The sequence below is a fragment of the Acanthochromis polyacanthus genome, chromosome 14 (assembly GCF_021347895.1).
Source record: "Acanthochromis polyacanthus isolate Apoly-LR-REF ecotype Palm Island chromosome 14, KAUST_Apoly_ChrSc, whole genome shotgun sequence".
Classification (NCBI taxonomy): domain Eukaryota; kingdom Metazoa; phylum Chordata; class Actinopteri; family Pomacentridae; genus Acanthochromis; species Acanthochromis polyacanthus.
Window position 1 is genome coordinate 39,816,158 of NC_067126.1, and position 23,249 is coordinate 39,839,406.

The window sequence follows — 23,249 nt, forward strand, 5'->3', positions numbered from 1 at the left end:
CTCCGTAACCATCGACACAAAATACTGGAAATATTTTATTAAAATAGCATCTTCACCTCAGATTGATAATGCACATCTTGATAATGAGATTTTCACAAACACAACGATGACGTAACAGTCTTGCTGGAGGATCGGTCCAGGCCATTGTGTGAACGGCCGACAGGGTGCTGGCGCTCCACTGGGAAGACGACAAAACGTCCAGTGGGAAAACAAGCCGAGGCTGTCCATCTCCAGAGACAAAGCGACAAAATCAGAACAAAGCACAGATGCCCGGTGTGAGCTGGATGCGCAGGATTCTCATGACGGCGATGATTTTAAATAGCAAAAGCACAAATTCACAAAAAGGTAGGCTGGGTTTCAGATTTCTTGCTTCAAATTTGTTGCCTCTTTGATTCAGGCTTGTCCATCAGTCACAAAAGCTCTGATTAGGAAGATCATAGCCCCCCTGCAGCTCCAACACAAGACCATAGCATCTTTATAAAGAGAGTCTCAAGTCTCTTCTTCTTCTCAATAAAAGAAACTATTTCCAGGAGCCACTACACCAAACAGTGGCTCTTTAAGGAGTCTTTCCTCTTTCTGTTTTGTGAACGAGGGTCTGACGGGGAGCTCGGCCTCAGTTGTGTCTGGGCCGTCCCTTCTTCATGCGGGCGGCTTTAGGTTTGGGGATGTACTGGTTGTTGGCCTGGTGCTCCAGCTCTCTACTGAAGTACTGGATGGTTTTGTTCAGGCCTTCCTCCAGGGGAACCTGCCGACACAAGTTACAACACATCCATATATGACTATTTTAAATGGTGAGACTGATACTGAATAAGTAAAATACAGCTGGTAAACATCGTCTGTAAACTCGTCCTGCAGTCCAGAGCGAACGATAACGTGATGAAAGCTGCTCTCCAAACACACAACTTCTCATGATTGGTGCATTTTGGAGTAACAGCTTAAAGCAATAGTGGGTTCCAGAGTTTCAACAAACGTATGGTGTCAATCTGAGTGAGACTCATGAATAAATATGCTGAATATTTCAGTAGAGAGTCTCATTAACACGAATATATCTCACATATTAAATGTATGTAAAAATGATCAGACATAAGTCAATCTGTGAGATAATTTAACACTGATCATTTCTTCATATAATCATATTCTAAAGCCTTGATGAGATCTTTCACACTGAGAATTTATCTTTTTAAATGGCCCTGTCATCAACGATTAGATTTTAAACGTCAAATATCAATATTATAAATGCATATACAAGTCACACATTCTCATTAAATGGTTTTTATTTATTTCCATTTCCATTGCAGATTCTCACTGAAGACATCAGAACTATCAATGAACATCTGGAACTATGTAGGACCAGCAAAGGTGTGAAATAAATCAAAGAATCATATATTTTAGATTGTTTACAATAACTCTTGTTATTCTCTAGATGAGCTTCATGAACCTGAAATGGTTTTCTTTTCACAGATATTCCTTGTCAGAGTTCATTTGTGGAGGTTCTTCCTTTTAATGGGGTTGGAACCATCATAAGTCAGGTTGGTCCACAGTTGACAGCCCTACTGGACAACTGTTAGAATCCATATTATGACAAGAACCAATCAGCTACGAGAAACGACAGGCATGATGGTCTCTACATGCACGGTTCCACCGTGAAGCATGGAGGAGGAGGTGTGATGGTCTCTGTTGGGGATTTATTCCAAACTGAAGGAACCCTGAACCAGCATGGCTACCACAGCATCCTGCAGCAACATGACATCCCATCAGGTTTGGTTTAGGTGGACCATCATTTATTCTCCAACAGGATAATGACCCCAAACACACCTCCAGGCTGTGGAAGGACTATCTGACCAAGAAGGAGATGATGGAGATGACCTGGCCTCCACAGTCACCTGACCTAAACTCAATCCAGATGTTTGGGATGAGATGGACCACAGAGTGAAGGCAGAAGGACCAACAAGAGCTCAGCATCTCTGGAACTCCTTCAAGACTGTTGGAAACCATTTGATGTTCTACCTCATGAAGCTCATCCAGAGAATAACCAGAGTGTTCAAAGCAGGAATCAAAGCAAAGAATCTAAAATATAAAACGTTTTGACTTATTTCACACTTTTCTGTTCCCTACATAATTCCAGATGTGTTCCTTCATAGTTTGATGCCTTCAGTGAGAATCTACATGGAAATAATTGTGAAAATAAAGAAGAACCATTAATGAGAAGGTGTGTCCAAACTAAACACTGGTCATGTACATGCACAAGATCTTATTTGTATAATTTTGTTTTGACTTTGTGAAGCAAGTTTAACGTTTTCAGCATGATACTGAGGTCATGTACCGATAAGAGAATGTTTTCAATATTGATTTTGTTCATTGACTGCTGTGTAAAAATATCTGTATGACCTAAAACCTGTGTAACACCTGAGCCACTGAGGATCTTTAGCGCAGCATCATTCATTAGCAGAAAGGGGCTGGAGTTAAGCTTCTCGCTCTACATTCGCCCACTTCAAGCCTCAAAATACTAAAAACTGGAGCTCCTGAACATTTCAGATCCGTCTAGCTGATTGTCGAGCGTCGCACATACCACCGGCTCCCAGCCCAGCATCATCTTGGCTTTTCGGATGTCGGGTCTTCTCCTCTGTGGGTCGTCTTGAGCCTCAGGAAGGAACTGGATCTGGCTTCGGCTCACTGTTTGTGTGTGTTTTAGTGTGTATGTGTGCATGAGGGTGTGTTCAGGGACAGACACAAACACAAAGAAAAGGACATACTGTTATTATTCAGCTTACTACACTGTTGTGTCTGTGTGTGTTTGGTCAGCAGAGATCACACATTTGATTCTGGCGTTTTGTGTTTTCCCCCATGTTTCTGATTTCAAAGGACATTTTGCTCAAATAGAAAACCACACAGAGAAAACTGTCTCTTAAATGTCTCACACAGCAGCACACACTTCTATCAGTGATCCAGTGCAGCCTTATTCAGCGTCTACTTTTCCACCTTCATTCTCTTATAAATACGACGTCTTCTGAGTTTTTGGGGGATCCCCTTCAGAAAATACTTCAAAAATAGTCCAACAACCTGGTCTGAAAGTTGTAAAAGAACATCATCACCTTCTTCTTCATTTAAACAAGTCCAGAAATTCTCACCATGCAAAAATTTTTCAGTTCAAAACCTGAATTGCTGGATTCCAGATTCCTTCAAATTCACTGAATGCTCATTTTTAAAGGATTCCAGATTTGATATCACATTTTGGTAAGTTTCCAGCTGGACCAGGACTGGCTTCTAAACGAGCTGGGATGTTGCAAAACCTGCTCTAAAGGGACACGGCGTAAAAGACAGGATTTTAGGTGAGTTCAGAGAAAGATGCATTTGATAGTCTGCACATGGATCATTCAACACAATGAAGCATCAACACCTAAGAGATCAGAGCAGACGTTTGAATGCAGCAGGACTCAGACAGAAAGGCTCTTCACTGCTTTATCCATTTGATGCTGTCATATCATTCCCCAGTAACACTAAATGGATATACTTTTTGAACAATAAAAAAAGCATTTTTTTTCTCTTTGCAAAAATCTAATAGATTAAGAAACAAAACAGGATCACTGTTCATCACTGAAAAGTTACAGACAACATTACAAGACGGCTCCTATCCAGGACAGAAAGATTTAGAACATCTTTCACACCATCAGCATTCAGACTGCAGAATTCTAAAGCAAACATGAGACTCCCAGACGAGTCAATTTCCCTTCGGGGATAAATAAAGCTCTTGTATTATAAATAAAAGCGTTAAACCTCCATCACTGTAGCAGCTTGAATGAGTCAGACCCATGGATGGGTACCGAGGTGACGTTTTTTGAACACTGGACTACCTATAAGCTCTGATGGTGACGCTTCTGTTAGCGGTACTTTAGGAAGTAAGAAGATAGTTGTGTTCCATGTTCTGCCTCATCACTCTGATGTTTATGTGTCAATAAAGAACTTTAACTTTCTAAATCCAGAACTCCAACAGACAGAACTCCAGGTGTCTGACGGAGCTGCTGTCACTCAGCTGCAGCAACAACAGGTGACGATGGAGGAGAAAGAAAGAACCGTTTAAAACTATGATGAACCTTCACTACAGCTGAAACAGAAAACGTTTGCTGCCACAACAGAAACACATCATTTATCTGTCAGAACAGAAACAAAATCAATGTTCATTCAGTAAAGTTCATCACGGGCAGAACTCGCTCTTCATCCCTCACTAACCAGGCCCATCGTGTTTGCTAGTGGCCCGCAGACCGTTAACTACCGTTAACGAAGGCGAATGATTAGGTCAGTAAGACGGAGACTTCTCCAGTCGTTTGTTGAACTGTGTTCATAAATTTGGTCTGAAATTCAGAGTGTCATCTTTTACAGCAGGATTCAGTGGTTTGGACGCTGCAGGAAAACAGCAAAAATACTGTTCAAGTCCTGCATTTATTTTACACTCCAAAGTGAGAAGGTGCTCACATTTACTTATTATGTTGTCAAGGTGGAACTTTAAATTCTGACAGTTTGCTGAAACACAATGGATCATGGTGTATTTTTCAGTAAAACTTGTGACACCGATCATCCCATCAACACCACATTACTGCCTGTACACACCATAATTCTTACACAGTACGTATGAGAAATAAAGCAATCATTATTTTGTTCTTCCCTTAAAAACAAACAACTAGAAAAGCACTCCGCAGTATTCTGCCTTGTACCATTTCTGACGGCTGAAATCTTGTCACGTTGTAACATGAGATATTTACACAGAAAAATAGTTTTTAACTTTCAATTAAAAATGTTTTTTCCCCAAACAGTGCCTGTAACACGGCAGGAACACGCAGTGAGTCAGTTCTTCACGCTGCCTGTCCAGCGGCTCCCCGTCCATTCATTGATGCCTCGTTTACTGCAGCAGCTGTTTCCCTCTTCAACAGGCAGAGCGACTGCCTTTAACTTAAAAGCTGCATCATACGTATTTCTTTGTGCGTTTTCCATGATCAGGGTGTGCATGAAGCACAAAATGACCGATCTGAAGAATTTAGTGTGAGTGTGTGTTTAACTGGAACAGTTTCATTGGTGCACTGTGACCTGTTGGCTAATTCCATTCTGATGAAGCTCGTTAGCCCATAAAATCTACACATTAGCCACATCGTTGTATAAGCCACAGGGCTAAAAGCGCAAGAAAAAAGTAGCGGCTTATAGTCCGGGAAGCAGAGCACTGTTAAAATGTTAGCGATACCCATCCGTAGTTCAACCCTTTCATGGGTCCTCTAGCCCTCGGTAGGATGAGCTGGTACTGCCATCAGGAATGTTTTTACCATGATGGTGATGTTTAAATGTCTTTTCATCAACTGACCAAAAACAGGTAAGGAGGGGGGGGATGAGGTACAAACAAAGACCATGAACACATGCATGATTCAGTGTAGTTCTGCACCTCAAACCCCAGTCTGTTGACAATGAGATGCAGGGTAAAGGCGTCTCATTCATAAGCCAAACAGGTTAAATGTGCATAGAAATGTCTAAGATAAGGAGGCAAACGCATCCAGCTGGGCAGAGGTAATGAGTTCACAGTGACAGAGTATCGGCTTACCAACGAGACTTTTGATGAGACGTGCAAACTCCAGGATGGTGTGTTCCTCCGGGTTCCCCTGCAAACAGGTTCCATAAATATCCATTAAACAGAGAACGACTCACCGGTAAACTGCTTGCTCATACGTTTTCTGTTCTAGTGTGAGACACAGCGGGTACGATGGACTCACCAGGTTGACTGGACTGCTGATGTTGCTGTTCATCAACAACACGAGGCCGTTCACCAGATCACTGGAAACAATCACACAGAACCGGAGCTCGCATTTGTACGAAAAACAAGTTCTCAGCTGAGACTGCTGTTCTGCTCAGCACAATAACACAGTGGAAAATAAGCTTCCAAGGTCAGAGAGTACATGCCACTGTCAATAAAATGCATTATTTCTCATTTCATTTCCTTTATGCAGACAACAATGACATCCAACCTGCACTTACTATGCACGATGCGTCAAAGTAGCATAGACAGAACATATAAGGTGTACTGTGAAACAACAGGACAGTAGAAGCCTGTACAGCTGTTCTTAGAAGTCTTGACAGTCAGTAAATGGAGACAATAAGAGGTAAATTAATCCATTTGTGTCCACTGATGCTCTTCTGCTCACAGTAGCAGCTACAGTTTTCCTCTTTTCTTTTTAGTTCGTTAGCACGGCCTTGAAAGTGACGTCAGCATCCAGGCAGCAGGTCAGAGGAGTGACGTCTACCGGAGAAAAGTTATTAGCTTCAGATAACTCACAATAGATTCTACAAGTTAGACAGACATTCTCTAAACACTGATGTCCAGCTAATGTTATGTAACTTCATTTTCAACTGGACGTTCAATAAATCGGTTGTAAAAGTAAAATCTGCAGTCATTTGTTTACGTCGCCACGACTCCTGGAGAACCTGAAGCCACTGCTGGAAAAACCCCCAAAGGAAGCACTGAGGTACAACGTTCACCATCTTTGTTTTAGTAATCTCACATCTAAACATGATCAACACTAATTAGCACTAAACATACAAACATCCCCACACCTATGGGACCAGCATGGAGAAAAACAATTAAAATCAATTAACATGACTTTCATAGTTGTGTTTTTCTGCCCTCATGTCGACTACAACACTCATAAACTAGCAGCACGTACAGCACAGCGTATAGAAATAACCTGGTGACCCCAGCAGAGAGACGACATATTACATCACATTTGTTCCTTACAAATGAACACACTTCACAGGATACTGCATCTTCCACAGGTCGCTGAATAGTTCATGTAGTTTCATTATTAAATCTAATCTAACACTACACCGTGTCCACATCAGCTCGCTCTTTCTCCCAAATGTCAAATTTGCATTCATGCAAACATTACGCGCCGAGACGTGGATTTTTACATTTGAACCAATTAGAGGACACAAACAACTCTTAGCAGAATGCAACACAACTCAACACCAGCAACCAGATCCCTTTCTGAATCTATTTTTCTAATAAAAATAACCTTCATCTGTATCTGCAAACTGTTCCACAAGCTGTTCACAAACTGGAACCTTTAATCCGACATGTCCAGGTTCAGCCTCACCCTTAACCTGGATAAAAACAAACAAAAACGAATCAAAGAAAGATTTATTTTACACAGGAGTGCCATAAAATAAATCTGTCAAAAAATAAGGAGAGAAACGTGTAAATATAAAGAGGAATAAAATAATAGATAATCTGTTAAAAAAATAAGGAAATAAATGTGTAAATATAAACAGGAATAAAAAAACAGAGAGAAAAGAAGAAAGCAACAAGATGGAAAAAACAGGAAAAAGCAGATAATTATATTTCCTTTTTTCTCTCTTTTCATTTATTACTCTTTATATTTACACACTTATTTCCATGTTTTGTAACATGTTTATGTTTACACATTTATTTTCATTCTTTTGATCTTTTATTGCAGCACTCCTGTGATCCCATAATTATCAGGAACACCTGTATATTTATGCAATAATAAAATCAGTGGCAGCAGTGCAGTAAATCATGCAGACACTGGTTCAGAGATTTTCAAAGTGGCATGATTGTTGGTGACAGATGTTGGGCTGTTTGTCAAACTGATGACCAACTGGGAGTTTTCTCAGAGTGCTGCAGAAAACATAAAACCTCCAGTTCTGTGGACAGAAACCTCCTTCATCAATGAGAAAAGTCAGACTGGTTGGAGCCGACAGAGCCTCCAGTAAACTCAGATAACCACTTTTTACTAGTGTGGTGAGCAGAAAAGCACCTCAGAATGCACAATAATATGTGTGGCAATTATGTCGACATGAAACGTCAACAGAATTTACTATCAGTGTTTCCTACATCTTGTGAAAACCACGCCACAAAGAATTCAGGGTGGAAACAGAGGCCCACCAAATATTAAAAGCATTTTCTTCATAAAGTGTTTGGTGACTGCATAGTTTAGTCATAACAACTCATTTTTCATCAATAGGTGGTGAACTCAGAGGAAATGAGGCCAACATGTGCAACCCGGACGGATTAGTCAGAATTCTTGATAAAACTTTTTTCTTGCCATCAGTGCAGTTGATCGTTCACACACAGCATTTATCGTGACCTGACCAAACCACCGCCCACCAGTGGAGCTGAAAGGCGTTCTACCTTTAAAGAAATCCCTAAAATGACACCGTCCATCAGAGCTACACTGTAAAAACAGAAAGAACTGTCAGATGTTGAAGCTTAAACTCATCTGTGCCATTCTTTCTGTAAACTGAACCAAAACTAGACTTTAAATCGTGACATTTCATAAAAACTCACTTTATTTTACACGTCTCATTGAAAACTTTGCAACAAGTGAACTGTTTGATTCTGTAAAAAACGCCAAATTCTGCTGTTAAATATTCAGACTGCTTGGCTGAAATGTGGACTTCTTTTTCCACAGAGCAGACAGGAGGATGGAAGCAGTAAAATATGTATAGTGTGTACAGTTACCATTTCTACTGTGTTAATAAATGCTTAAATAACTAGTGACTGTCTTATGATGAGATCGCACCAGCCCTCAACATGTTCATGTTCTGACCAATGAGCATTCAGACATCGCTAGGCTTGGCCTTCATCTATTCTTTCCATCCCATCATACCTGTCTGATAGCATGCTATGTGACAGCCTGAGCAGCTGGTGACTGAAGTAACTGTAGCACGTCTGACACTGACGACGTGTGGGTGCTGCTGCAGACTGACAGTTAATAAAATCTTACGGCTAATAAACAGCTTCTGTAATTGGAAGCAGTCCTCTCAATCTAAACTTACGTACGGCAGCTTCCCACACACAACCTCGCCGATGAGAAGGTCAGCCCATAATTTGCAGGTCAGGCAGGTTTGGGTCAGAAAATATCATGGGTTCAGCGAGGTCGGGTCAAAAACTGACCAACTGACTTAAAAATAACTTGGACAAAAACGTGCACGCTACAGGATAAGCTGCAAATACCATCTTATTCATTCCTGGCATTTAGCTTGACGTAACGTCCAGCAGCTTACACCGTGTTCTTTAAAATACAACCAAACCTACACCGATAAAAACAACACATAACGGTAAGAACACAGATTACACATTCCCTCTGGTTCCTGAATTTCATCTGAAAGTCAGATACAGGTGTGACCTTCAGGAAGAAACCACATAAATCTACAACATGTATGAGGTGTGTTTCTCATGAGATGAATGAGTTTACAGAAGGAGCTGCTGCAGCAGAATAAGCAGCTTACTGCGATGGATTTTTACCGTTTCCTCTGCTACCGCTGGGACCTGCAACAATCTCTCTGCTCATTTAACTCCTCTAGTGTTTAATTGAGGGAAAAAATAAGTAGGAGAAATCTGACAGTAACGTTTCCAGCACTGGGCCAGGACTAGTTAACCCTCCTGTCCTCCTCATTTACGGCACCAAAAAATATTGATCCATTGTCTGAAAAACATCCAAAAATTCAGCAAAAAACTCCCCAAAATTTGCAAAATCTTCAGGAAGAAAATTCTTTTAAAGTTTCCCTTAAAAGTTTTATTTAAAACAATTTTTAAAAAATGCAAATATTTTCAAAATATGAATAAAAATCTTCCAAAAAATACCAAAAATATCTGAAGTGATTCCATATATATCAGCAAAAGTTATAATATTTTCTTTAAGAACATTTGGGGGGAAAAAAATCAACCAAAATCCAGTGAATGTTCTTAAACAAACATTTTTTAAAACATTTCTTTTTTCCCCATCAAAAAATGTTCAAATATTTACCAAAAATGTAGAAAATGTAGAAGTTTTCACTGTAAAAATATACTTTTTTGCCCCACATTTTCAAACTTTGAAACGGGTCAATTTGACCCTCAGGACGACACGAGGGTTTAGTGATCCAGGAAAAAGCAACCTCGTCTCACTTTGGACAATATCTTCATCCAATTTTAGGGAACTGTACATTGAAGACCCCAGTTACTCTCAGTTGTCAGAAAAACATTGGTCAAAGCAGGGTTCTGAAACATTAACAGAAGTAAAAAATAAATAAATAAAAAAGCATCACCTTCTATTTAGGATCATGTTAGAATAAAGTATTCTTTTGACCACCGTCATCCTCTGACCTCAGCTCTGGTCAGATCCTGTGAAACTTCCTTTTCTGAGAGTTCCACTTAAAGAAGCGTTTACCCAAAGACTATTTACAGAACAGGAAGGTCATACAGGGCAGCAGGAAAGTGCTCTGATGAGAGAGGACGGCTCTGGTTCTCTAACTGATGAAATAAATTTCCATTATCACCTACACACACCGATAAATACTCTTTGAACCTGCATCGTCCGCATTAAGGCGATACTGCTTTACTTTAGAACAAAGAACATGTAAAAATCTACCGCTGATACAAACACCACAAAATAAATAAATCTGATTTATTGTGGTGTTAGAGGATGATAAACCATTAAAATGCTGTGTAACGGCATCATATTTAACATACTTACCATACTGTATTTTAACTGCACTGTTCTATTGCTTCCTAATTGGCTTCAGATAAGAGTTTAAGGTTCCCCACAACAAAAAGAGGTTTAATTCAGTCATCTTACCTTACATACTGAAAGGCTCTGGTTTGGGAACCGGTACCGTACACCTAGAAGAACAACAGGACAGAGTTCTTACTTTCTACATGATGAACATACTGGCACTGCAAAATATCAATCTGAATATGTGACACCATGAGCCAAACACTGTAATACTACTTCTTGGCACCTTGATGGCCAGGTGGTTGGGACGCACACCAAACAGGTACAAACGCTCTCAGTGTCTCAGTCACCTCCTGCTCTGTTTCTCATCATTCCCTGTTCATCTCTACTTTCACATAAATGGAAACGCCTGCTTTCAATCAGTTGCTGACTTATAAACCACATTCAAAATATTAAATCAGAACACTAAAAACTTCAAAAACGTTTGGGCTAAAACTGTGTTCAGCTCAATAAGAGGACTGTTCAGATGCTTTCATGTCCTTTAAGATGAATCATCGTCTCACTGAGGCTAACCAGTGCTCAAAATGCTAACAGGGAAAATAAAAGGCTTAACGTGTACATCTATTTGTCTAAAGGAGACGATCAGTAAGAGTGTTAAAACGCCTACAGTGAGAGGTTCTCCCTGTAGAGCCTGAAGGATGAAGTTGCTGACGACACGTCCATCGTTCATGTGCATCCGGGAGCCAAACGTGTTGAAGATTCGTGCCACTCTCACCTCTACTCCTTCCTGCAAATACAGAAGAAACAGGGTGAGTCACTATGAACACAAGAAAAGCTCTCAGAGAGCACACTGCTCTGCCAAGGCTGTTCAATTCCCCAGGCGGTCAGAAATACAGCATTTGTTTCTTTTAATAAATGCAGCATTTGTTTCTTTTAATAAATGCAGCATTTGTTTCTTTTAATAAATGCAGCATTTGTTTCTTTTAATAAATGCAGCATTTGTTTATTAGTTATTGATGATCAGCAGTCACGGCACCATAGAACGTGTCTATTTAATACAGATAAACCCACAGACCAAATGACCTTGCACTGAGCACAAACGTGTGTTCTGCATGTGTACTAGGGCTGGACTCGAATATCCCAAATATCCGAATATCCGTTCGCTATGGCACTATCCGGATATTAATTTGGTATCCGAATATTCGCCCCCCCCCGGTTGGATGTTACAGGGCAGAACGAATATCCGGATATTCATCTTTAATAGGGCCCGAATATTTGGAGGCCAGAAACCACTATTCGGGCCAGCCCTAATGTGTACGTTCTTAATTTATACCAGCTCACGTGACCTAAATATGTAGCAGGAGGCGGGAATTAATGAGACTCAGAAACAGTTTGTCTTTTAAGTCCACTACATGTGTGGTATTGTTACAGAATTTCTGGGACATCTGCACATGCATGGAATCTACCAAAAAAATGAAAAATAAATAAATCTATATATGATTATAAGCACAAGATTGCAGTGTCATGAGCAGAAAATTGAGTTTTTAAATCATCTAAATTCCATCTAAATGCATTGGTGGGTTTAAAAGGCATGCTGCAGTTTTTAAATGGTCATAATAGGCCATTTATCATAAAGATCTGTGAAAACAGGAAGATTGTTGGACATTCCACTTCCAACAGTCCTTAAACTAATCGTGTATGACTTTTGGTTTCTTCAGGAAAAAACGTCCAAATGTAAATGAAAAATCGTGATGTTTAATCAAAACCACTTTATTCTACAGGTCTCATTTAAAAAAAGGTTTACAGCACACAGATTGGATAAAAGGTTAATTCTGCACTATGACTGACTCAGCCAGAGTTCATTTAAACTGCAGACTGTGTTTATACAAACAAAAAGGAGACGAGAACTGGAAGTAGTAAAATTTATACAGTATGTGGAGTCACTATTTGTGCAATGAGAACTCTACTTCAACACTGAACATTTTACTTTGTATATAGTATTCTGACTTCTTTTTATTTTTTAAGAGTACAAAAACAGGGGACGGGGTGGACATGGTCTCCTATATTGGGATACCACCGTCATGACCCAATATTTGGATATTCGAGTCCAGCCCTAAATGGCTGAAGACTGAATTCCCCTCTTTGATCATCTGTTTACACTAATGTCCTCTATAAGAAACACTGCAGCTCCAGAGGTAGGGCTACACCTAACGACGCGTCGACGAGTCGTCTGAGCACGATACGTCATCAAAAGCGGAAGTGAGCGCGCAATGCAACAGAAATAGCATAGATAAATACAAACACTAGATGTCTCAAGACGGAGTCTGCGGCGTCGTCACTTGGCGGCCATCTTAGGACAGGGGACTGCTCTGACACTGTACTGTAGTCAATGGTAAGGTGGATGATTTCCTCACTTTAACACTCACAACTCGCTCAATTCTTGATTGATTTACAAACGGTTTAGTTTATTACAAACCTTATTAACGTGGCTATGATTCAGGCTCAATTCCAAAAATCGCAGCTTTTCGTTTTGAAAAATGCGGCATAGTTGTGTGTCTTTTCTGCCTGGCTACTCACATTGAAGATGGTGTTACTCACAATCTGATTTTCAGTTATTAGGTTTTCCTGAGACTAACGTTTTTTGAGAACCTAATCTTTAGGCGAAATTACATTCTTTGTGGTTGTGGTTGTATTTATTTGCTTGTTAAGAGACTTTGATTGAGACCTTAGACTTATTGTTTGTATACATCTATGCCTGGATTAGTTAGCCTGCAGCCGAAATGCATTGTGGGTAATGTAGGCACCAGGTTCATGAAAAGAAAAGACAACATCTCTGTTTGTTGTGCATTGATTTTGGTTGAGCTTTGTTTTTATCTGTGCATTAGAAAGCTGATAGTAATAAAGAAGTGCAATGCTAAATATTAAAATTACATTTACATCCATTTATGCTGAGAAAAGCTGATATCTGTGTTCATTATTATATGAATTCAATGGTTTTAATTATTCTTATGTAAGCAGTAAAACAAGTACATCTCTGACGTTTATAACAAACCAAGCTGTTGTAAAATCGATTGAAAATTGATCAATCTACAGTGATTTTAAAATCCATGCTCCATTGACTTTAATGTTATGAGTGATCGAGCAGCCCTGTCCCAAGATGGCCGCCATGTGGCGACGTCGCTCCCCATAGGCTGACAGCGCTCATGAGCCATCTAGTGTTTGTATACAGGACTGTCTCAGAAAATTAGAATATTGTGATAAAGTTCTTTATTTTCTGAAATGCAATTAAAAAAACAAAAATGTCATACATACTGGATTCATTACAAATCAACTGAAATATTTCAAGCCTTTTATTATTTTAATATTGCTGATTATGGCTTACAGCTTAAGAAAACTCAAAAATCCTATCTCAAAATATTAGAATATTTCCTCAGACCAAGTAAAAAAACAAAATTATAACAGCAAAACAAAATCAAACATTTGAAAATGTCCATTAATGCACTCAGTACTTGGTTGGGAATCCTTTTGCACGAAATACTGCATCAATGCGGCGTGGCATGGAGGCAATCAGTCTGTGGCATTGCTGAGGTGTTATGGATGCCCAGGATGCTTCAATAGCGGCCTTTAGCTCATTTGCATTGTTGGGTCTGGTGTCTTTCAGCTTCTTCTTGACAATACCCCACAAATTCTCAATGGGGTTCAGGTCAGGGGAATTGGCAGGCCAATCGAGGACAGTAATGCCATGGTCAGTACACCAGTTACTGGTGGTTTTGGCACTGTGGGCAGGTGCCAGATCATGCTGGAAAATGAAATCATCATCTCCATAGAGCTTTCCAGCAGAAGGAAGCATGTAGTGCTCTAAAATCTCTTGGTACACAGCTGCATTTACTCTGGACTTGATGAGACACAGTGGACCAACACCAGCAGCTGACATGGCTCCCCAAACCATCGCTGACTGTGGGAACTTCACACTGGATTTCAAGCAACTTGGATTTTGCTCCTCTTCAGCCTTTCTCCAGACTCTGGCGCCTTGACTTCCAAATGAAATACAAAACTTGCTTTCGTCTGAAAAGAGGACTTTGGACCACTCTTCAACTGTCCAGTGTTTCTTTTCCATAGCCCAAGTCAGACGCTTTTTCCGTTGTCTTGAGTTCAGAAGTGGCTTGACCATGGGAATACGGCTATTGTAGCCCATTTCCCGGACACGTCTGTAAACAGTGGCTTTTGATACCTGGACTCCAGCTTCAGTCCACTGTCTTTGAAGCTCCCCCAAATTCTGGAAGCGGCTCTTCTTCACAATGCTGTTAAGCCTGCGGTCATCTCTCTTGGTTGTGCAGCGTTTCCTGCCACATTTCTCCCTTCCAACAGACTTTTTGTGAATGTGCTTTGAAACTGCACTCTGTGAACAGCCTGCTCTTTGAGAAATTTCTTTTTGTGTCTTACCCTCCTGATGGAGGGTGTCAATGATGGTCCTCTGGACAGCAGTCAGATCAGCAGTCTTTCCCATACTTGTGTTTAGTTTACTGAACCAAGCTGAGTGTTTTTCAAGGCTCAGGAAACACTTGCAGGTGTTTCGAGTTATTTAGACGATTCAAGTGATTAGTTAAATAGCCTACTAGTATACTTTTTCATGATATTCTAATATTTTGAGATAGGATTTTTGAGTTTTCTTAAGCTGTAAGCCATAATCAGCAATATTAAAATAATAAAAGGCTTGAAATATTTCAGTTGATTTGTAATGAATCCAGAATGTATGACATTTTTGTTTTTTTAATTGCATTTCAGAAAATAAAGAACTTTATCACAATATTCTAATTTTCTGAGACAGTCCTGTATATCTATGAGAAATAGACCCTGTGCACGTCAAAATGCTAACTTCCGGGTTCTTACAGGTCCTTCCGGAGGCTATTTCGCAGCATGGATAACATGGAATCAAAAAAGAAAAACACTGTTTTCTCGGCAAAACAAAAAATCAGATTTCAGCGTGTTCAAGGTCGATAGGGGAGGTACTGTAGTGTACCATTATGTTCGGCTTCTGGTGTTTATAACGGTTCTATAAGCCTTCACCGTTTTCCAAAAGACCGGCATTTGCGGGCTCAGTGGATTGCCAAAATTAGACGAAAAAAATGTTTCACACTGAGCTGAGGATCGGGAATATTAGTGCATAGTCACTGATCAAACAGCAAATATCTGATAAACTATAACAACAATCCGTGCACTCTTCAATCATTTGTTATTCTGTTTTGACACCTAATCAAATATAGAGGAAATCCAAGCATTTGTCATTTTGTTCAAACAAAACTACAAATATAAAATGTCTTGCTGAACTCGACTAAGTACCAAAGACTAAAGTGTAAAGTGGATTCTAGTAGCTAACTAAGCAAAAAATAGTAATGTATAAATACTAGAAAATAAAATGATAGGGTACATGTTTGGCAAGCCCTACAGTTAAGCTAGCGCTAGTTATGTAGGATGCGATGCCACTTACCTTCAAAGTTATATATGTACTGGGATATATAAAATCTGAATCCCTTTTCCCGTTTGCTTTGAGGAGCTGACGAAAAATCATCATCGAGACGATAAACATCGTCAACAGAAATTTTAGGCAAGTTGCCTAGGCATCTGGAAAAGTAAAGTGTACTGCTGGCTTCTTCCATTTTGACAGCGCTGTAAGCAGGACCGGAAGTAACTGTAGCACCCGGAGTTTTTCAACCGGAACTAGCACATGCTATCATGGACGAACATGGACGAACGGCGCGGCATCGTGCATGTATTATGTATGCACGCTGAGGCGCGGATGTCCGCGTTCTATCGTAAACATGGATGTCAGCGTTTACTCTACAGCTGTATCTAAACGCGGACGTCCGCGCTGCATCGTGCATAAATAATACATGCACGATGCAGCGCCGACGTTCATCCGTGTTCCGCGCTCCGGTCGGAAGGGAATTTCTGTTGCATTGCGCGCTCACTTCCGCTTTTAATGACGTACGTGCTCAGACCACATATATATATATATATATATATATATATATATATATATATATGTATATGTATATGGCTCAGACGACTCGTCGACGCGTGGTTAGGTGCAGCCCTATCCAGAGGTGAGGAACAGTTATCACCCTGCAGCCACGCGTGAACTGAATGTTGATCACTCTATGTGTACATGAGATGACACTAAAGGCAAACAATTACAGAAAAGCAGTTCCACAGTACTTCATCTTTCAGCTTTTACATCGACATCATCTCGTGGTATCTGGCTGTGTTGGCCTGGTGGTCATGTTCACGTCAAATGAATCAACTCTCGGCTATTTAACTCATGCCACGCACAACAAACGGCTTCATTAAGTTGTTACAACAGCTTATTGTTCTTCCTCTCTGCCCATCACATGCCACCACCACACTAAACAACACTTATGAAACACATTCACATCATGTTTGTGCCGTGAACAGCTTTCTGTTTCTGTTGGCTACAGATCCTCTGAAGCAACAATTACAGAGCAGTTCTAAAAAGAGCAAGAATAACGGACCAGTACCGTCTCGCTGAAGACAAATCCTAATGATGATGACCATGGGAATATTTCTCCGTATGCTCGTTTTGTACGATCTGCCTCACTTTGTAAAATGTTGTTTAAATCATTCACACCATGTGGAAACCAAAGATCCATTAATATATACATTACTATCAATTTATATTTATACATGTCTTTTCAGTGTGAGTGCATGTAGGTCACACTTTTTCATCCATTACATAACCTACACTCATCACTTTTTAAATGTTAATGAGTTTTGATGACATGCCTGGGCAGCAGATGTAACGCGTGATATTCTGGCCCATCTGCACAAACGACTGACAGCAGGATTTTTAGAAGCCGGCCATTTCCAAGAATTCTCCCAGTAAGAGTGGGGAAAAAAATAATGTGCCACTGAGGAGGCGCAGGAGACGAGGCAGATAAATAAATACCACCGGCCTGAAGCGAAGGCAGCAGGAGTCAATCACACAGATAATCAAAGGCTGCTGTCAGTCAAGTCACTATCAAAAATTCTTAACTGAAACTGTCAAGAGCTTTGCTGAATTTTACATCACAAACCTCAACCCAGAGTCAATACAAGATTCACTAGCATGCTGATAGCAAACCATCCTCTGTGGAAAAACACTCATTTATTTTTCAATACTTCTAGAAACCTGCTGAAATTAGGAGCACAAACATTCTTACACAAACTATGATGAAAAAATACTAAAAAACACTTTCAAATTCAATTTAAATCATATATTTCACACCAGTTCTAAGTTGTCTTTATTTTTTATCTGCTCTACACGGCTGTGTACAGGAAGCTACTGGATCAGGTTTTCAGTGACATCAATATAATCCTGAAAATCCTTTTTTGCATTAAGTAATAAAAGATGAATATATTTCCAGTTGTAGTGTTTACCTGTGACCATCAAACTCCTGCCTTACTGAGGCGCTCTGTTCAGGAAACAGCTGAAGTTAATGACTCTGAATCAAACCTGTAATTTTTTCCAAACATGTAGAGCTGAAATGATGATACCTGTTTCATGTAGGCGTAACACATGGTCTCTGCCACACGCTTCCCTTCATCGTAGCACGCCCGAGGACCGATGGGGTTCACATGTCCCCAGTACTCCTCATTCTGAGGGTGTACCTCTGGATCTGAAGCACAAATCATTTGGGAACACACTGAGAAACTGTTTGATGTTTTCATAAAAAACATTCTTTACAGAGAATTAAACACATTTCATTTGAAAACAACGTTCTTCTCTTCCTACAAACTGCCACCAACAAACATTTCTATGCTTGTCCGGTCATTTTAGCACTCAGTAGATTGGATGAAACACAACAAGTAAAGCACAGTAAAGGCTCGCTGTGTTTGATGACGTGCTGTACTGCTGTCCTTTGTCTGCTACTTGCAGCTGAAAGTTACATCTTTACAAACGTGAAATCTGTGCAGGCAATTAGTTTGGAGTGTAAAGCTCTCTTTTGCCATTTCAGAATCTCCTTTCCATTACACAACTCATACACCCCCTGTCAAAAGTTTTCAGACGGGTTCTAATTTATTTGAATTAGAAAATGTCTCAAAACTTTTGACAGGGGGTGTAAGTCTGAAACCAGGCATGAATAAAGGCAGTGACTGTTGGTAATAAAATGCTGCTGCTTGAGCATTTTAACTGATAAATTCTGACTCCAATCATTACTTCACCATTGTGCAGCTGTCAACGAGTTGGTCTCCTAAACTAATGAAAGGTGTGGTGTAAACAGTGCTAAAGTTGGCCATAAGTTTGGCACATAATTGATAGCTGTTTTTTTTAAAAAAAAAAAAAACTGATTTAAAAAAGCTGCAGCTGTTAAAACTGTGTTGTGTTAAAAGCTACTGAATCTTTCATTAAAATAAATGTTTACACTTTATGAGGCCACACATTCATGGAATATTCTCTCTGAAGAAGTCCATTAAGTAAACTGTTTGCTAACAAAACCAAAGCAGAACCAGCACCAGCATCGGTCCAAACCAGCTGTGTACAGCACAGCTAAAAGATGAGTGGGAGGCATCTTTCGTACCTCCATAAACCTCAGAAGTAGAAGCCAGCAGAAGTCTTGCACCCACACGTTTGGCCAGGCCTAGGAAACAAACAACATGGTGAAAACAGCCAGAAACAAGCGTGATCAAAGGCCTTAAAGCTGATCAAATGAACAGATTAAAAAGAAGGAAGATAACAAAAACTGTAGCAAGGAACAGTTTGTACCAAGGCTGCAAAAACCATTAAATTCACATGTGACTGCAGCACAGTGACACCTATTGTGTATTTGCTTCTTGGTAATGTTCTGAATACAAGTTTCAACAACATATTCACTTGTTATGGTCATGCCTAGAAATCCATTTTGATTAGATTCATGGGATGTTTCAGAATCTCTCCTTTAAACCTGACAGGACCCACCGTGGACAGACCTTCAGTTCTCACCCAGTGTACGACAACTAGAAATAGCACTGCTGAACAACAACGAGCAGTAAAAACATAAAGGAAAAAGACTATTTTCACTTCTCTCAGGGGCCGGACGATTGATGCAGTTTGACATTTGTTTTTGCAAATGAAAGCATACCATTATGAGAAAAGCTGGACTTTATGAGAAACTCTGTGTTTAAGGTTCTGCTTAATTCTGAATAGTCTTACTGCTCCCACACAATATAAGAAGACATATGGAGATTTTTCTGGAGTTTGACTGTAAGCAGAGAGATGGAAGCTGAAAAATTAATGCAGGACACCAACGCAGACTTTTTCCTCTTTTACCTAATTAACCCTCATGTTGTCCCGCAGGTCAAAATGATCGTTTTAGAGTTTGAAAATGTGTGTGTGTGGGGGGGGGGGATTCACAGTGAAACTTCTGATGTTCACATTGTCAACGTTTTTGGGAAATCTTTGAACATTTTTAGTGGAAAAAAGTTTAGAAAAAATGTTTCTTTAAGAACATTCACATAAAAATCAACCAAAATCCATTTTAATTTTTAATTTTTATTTATTTTAAGTTTTACTGATATACATGTAATCACTTTAGATATTTTAAAGATTTTTTGAAAGATGTTTACTACTTTTTTGGGAAAATATTTCCTTTTTTTTTTTTTAACCAAATTTGGGATTTTTTTATCTCCATAAAACGTTTAAGGGAAACTTTTAAGGAATTATTGGAATTTTCTTCCTGAAGGTTTTGCAAATTTTCAAAAATTTGGGTAATTTTTTGCTGAATTTTTAGATTTTTCAGACAATGAAACACTAGTTTTTTTGCTTCCCGTAAATGAAGACAACAGGAGGGTTAACAAAGAGAGGAAACTTTTTCATATCTACAGAACCAGCAAAACACCGTGTCATTTACAGTGGAGCTGTTGTGAAGCTGAAGAGGAAAGAAGGAATTGTAAACAACAAAATATAACGATGTGTTTTGATGCTCAGACCTTGTGACCTATATTTTTATCTCTCTCTATATATCTAATTTATTTTACCTGGTTTTATTCCACTCACTGCTTACCGTCCTATTTTCAGCTTATCAGTCGTCTGTGAAGCACTTTGAACTGAACTAAACTAGATGACAGGAGCTGTGCAAATAAAACATGACTGACTTTGAAAGCTATCCTCGGTCACATACGATTACTCACCAAGCATGTTCAGAGTACCAATGGTGTTGGTCTTGAGTGTTTTGATGGGATTGTACATGTAGTTGGGAGGAGAAGCTGGAGACGCCAGATGATAGATCTGGTCCACTGTAAAAGGCAGGAGAAATGATAAATCATCAAACCAACAAACACACTCCTGTTTCAGCAACACGTTCATGACAGGGAGTCTGAATTAGTTCCTTTCTTTTAAAGCTGACAGGAAGCTTTGGAGCTGCACGACGCAGAACAACAAGAGGTAGAATTAGAGGAGGAAATGCTGGAGTACACTGGAAAAAATGCCCCTCTCAAAACAAGAAAAAAAACCTATTTCAAAGAACTTTTACCTTGAAATAAGGGAAGAAATCTGCCAATAGAACAAGTGAAAAATGGCTTGGTAAGCTTTCTTGAAATAAGATGTGATATTTATAATATTGAGATATTACAATTAGCTGGGAATGTTTTAAGCTATATTTTACCAGGATTGTCCAGCTTAGGTGTCTTAACCCTCCTGTTGTCCTCATTTACAGCACCAAAAAATATTGTTGCCTTTTCAGAAAAAAACAAAAATCCAAAAATTCAGCAAAAAATTCCCCAAATTTATAAAAATTTAAAAAATCTTCAGGAAGAAGATTCCTTGAAAGTTTTCCTCAAAAATATTTATTAAAAAAATAATTTGGCAAGAAATAAAAAAAATTAAAAATGAAAATTGTAAAAAAAAATTTAAAAATGACTACAAAAATCTTCCAAAAATCTTAAAAATATCTAAAGTGATTACATATTTATCAGTAAAACTTCTAATATTTTCTTTAAGAACATTTGGGAAAAAAATTAACCAAAATCCAGCGAATTTCGCTGGATTTTGGTTAATTTTTTCCTGAATGTTCTTAAAGAAACTTTTTTTTAACACTTCTCTTTTTCCCATCAAAAAATGTCCAAAAAACTTCCCCAAAAATTTTGAACATGTGGAAGTTTTCACTGCGAAAATATTTTTTTTCGCACATTTTCAAATTGTAAAATGGGTCAATTTGACCCACAGGACAACACGAGGGTTAAAACAAGATTGCCTTTAAACGAGTCCCTCCATCTGCTGAAATGTCACTTGCTAAGTGAATTTATCTTAAATCAAGCAGGATGAGACATTCTGACTGAAAATAAGACAAACAGACTTGGTAAGATTTAGAGTTTTTGCAGTGTAATGCAGCAGCTTGAAGCTAAAGCAGATATGAGTCAGACAAAACTGTTCCCATAATGTTCAATGTAAACTATCGGTTAAAGCCAATTATATCTTCACTTTGGTACAGAGCTGTTTGTAGATTCTAAACTCGTATCTCAACCAGGAAAATCACATTAAGTCTTTAAAACACAACATAGAAGCCACAGAGTACGTTTTTCCCCCAAAAGAACGCTTATTATGGAAACTCAGTCCGTTTAATGTTCAGCTTCAAGCGTGAATCAAAGCGTGTCACTTCATAAAGGACACCAAATGAAAAGCAGCAGCTGTGCATGAAGTCACATGATGAGTTTGTGACTGTTTGCTACACATCACTGCTCCATATTGATCTGAACATCTCTGAGGGCCACATTAAGACAGAACATGCTCACCCTGTATGTCAACAACATTTCAGAAAAATCTGTAACAATTAGGCAGTGAGATGCATGAAGAACCAGGTTTGGAATCTGCTTTACAAGTGGAAAAATAAGCATTACTCCAAGTCAAATCTAGTGGTATGAACTAAACATTTGTATTTATTAATGTTTTTATAGTACGGTTTATTCCGTGTGTTTATCTTTAGATCAGATAACAGACCATTTTTTGAATTTCCCTCCTCGACATCAGTAAAGATGCATCTTATTCAAAACGTTAGAATTAATGGACAGCGTTATGCCACCCATTACCAGGAAGAGGATAACGTGGGGTGCTGACAGGACGGATGATGACGTCCACAAACTAATAACCCAAATGCTTGGACTTCATTTGAAATATTAGAAAAAACTGCAGCAATATTGAAAGTAACATTTGCCTGTGACAAACCCATGTTGTTCCAGTTACACCCCCTCTCATTCAAATAAAGTAGAACCTGTCCTACAACATTTGACAGGGGGTGTATCTACCAAATTTGGTACACATATGCAGCACATCAGGCTGAACAAAAAAGTCAGTGACAGCCACATTCCAAACCCAACAGGAAGTGAGCTATTTTGCGTTGAACGTCAGATTTTGCCCATTTTTCATGTTTTTCTAGAGCGAACTCCTCCTAGGGGGAAACTCCAATTCACCTCAAATTGGGCCAGTACATACAGGAGGCCTTAATGATCCAAAGTTATTAAAATCTTTTTCCAAAGTTAAAGGGCGTGTCCGTGGCGGCCTCTGGAATTTTGATCCTTCTCCATGAAATGTCAAATGCTGTGTAAATGCCCTGAACATGCTCCAATCTACCTGAAACTTTACATGTATGATCAGAGTCCTGCCCTGATCACATCCATGTGATGAAATACACCCCCTGTCAGAAGTTGTAGGACAGGTTCTACTTTATTTGAATGAGGCAGCGTCCTAAAACTTTTACAGGGGGCGTAAGTTACTGTTTTTTTTAATCACAATAA

The 23,249-nt window shown here is 39.3% G+C and overlaps 2 protein-coding genes across 3 annotated transcripts in view; one reads left to right on the forward strand and one right to left on the reverse strand.

Annotated features, from left to right (window-relative positions):
* The window catches only part of LOC110959998 (cytochrome c oxidase assembly factor 5), a 523,208-nt gene that overhangs the window by 293,600 nt on the left and 206,359 nt on the right, over positions 1–23,249 (forward strand). The window lies entirely within an intron of this gene.
* The window catches only part of uxs1 (UDP-glucuronate decarboxylase 1), a 40,989-nt gene continuing 17,762 nt past the window's right edge, over positions 23–23,249 (reverse strand). The window contains exons 7-15 of the mRNA XM_022202716.2: positions 20,652–20,756; positions 19,064–19,123; positions 18,039–18,160; positions 11,155–11,274; positions 10,611–10,654; positions 5,751–5,811; positions 5,582–5,639; positions 2,570–2,673; positions 23–745 (exon numbers count right to left, since the gene is read on the reverse strand). Coding sequence (XP_022058408.1) covers positions 614–745; positions 2,570–2,673; positions 5,582–5,639; positions 5,751–5,811; positions 10,611–10,654; positions 11,155–11,274; positions 18,039–18,160; positions 19,064–19,123; positions 20,652–20,756 — 806 coding nt within the window. The 3' untranslated portion in view covers positions 23–613. The remainder of the gene's footprint in view (positions 746–2,569; positions 2,674–5,581; positions 5,640–5,750; positions 5,812–10,610; positions 10,655–11,154; positions 11,275–18,038; positions 18,161–19,063; positions 19,124–20,651; positions 20,757–23,249) is intronic.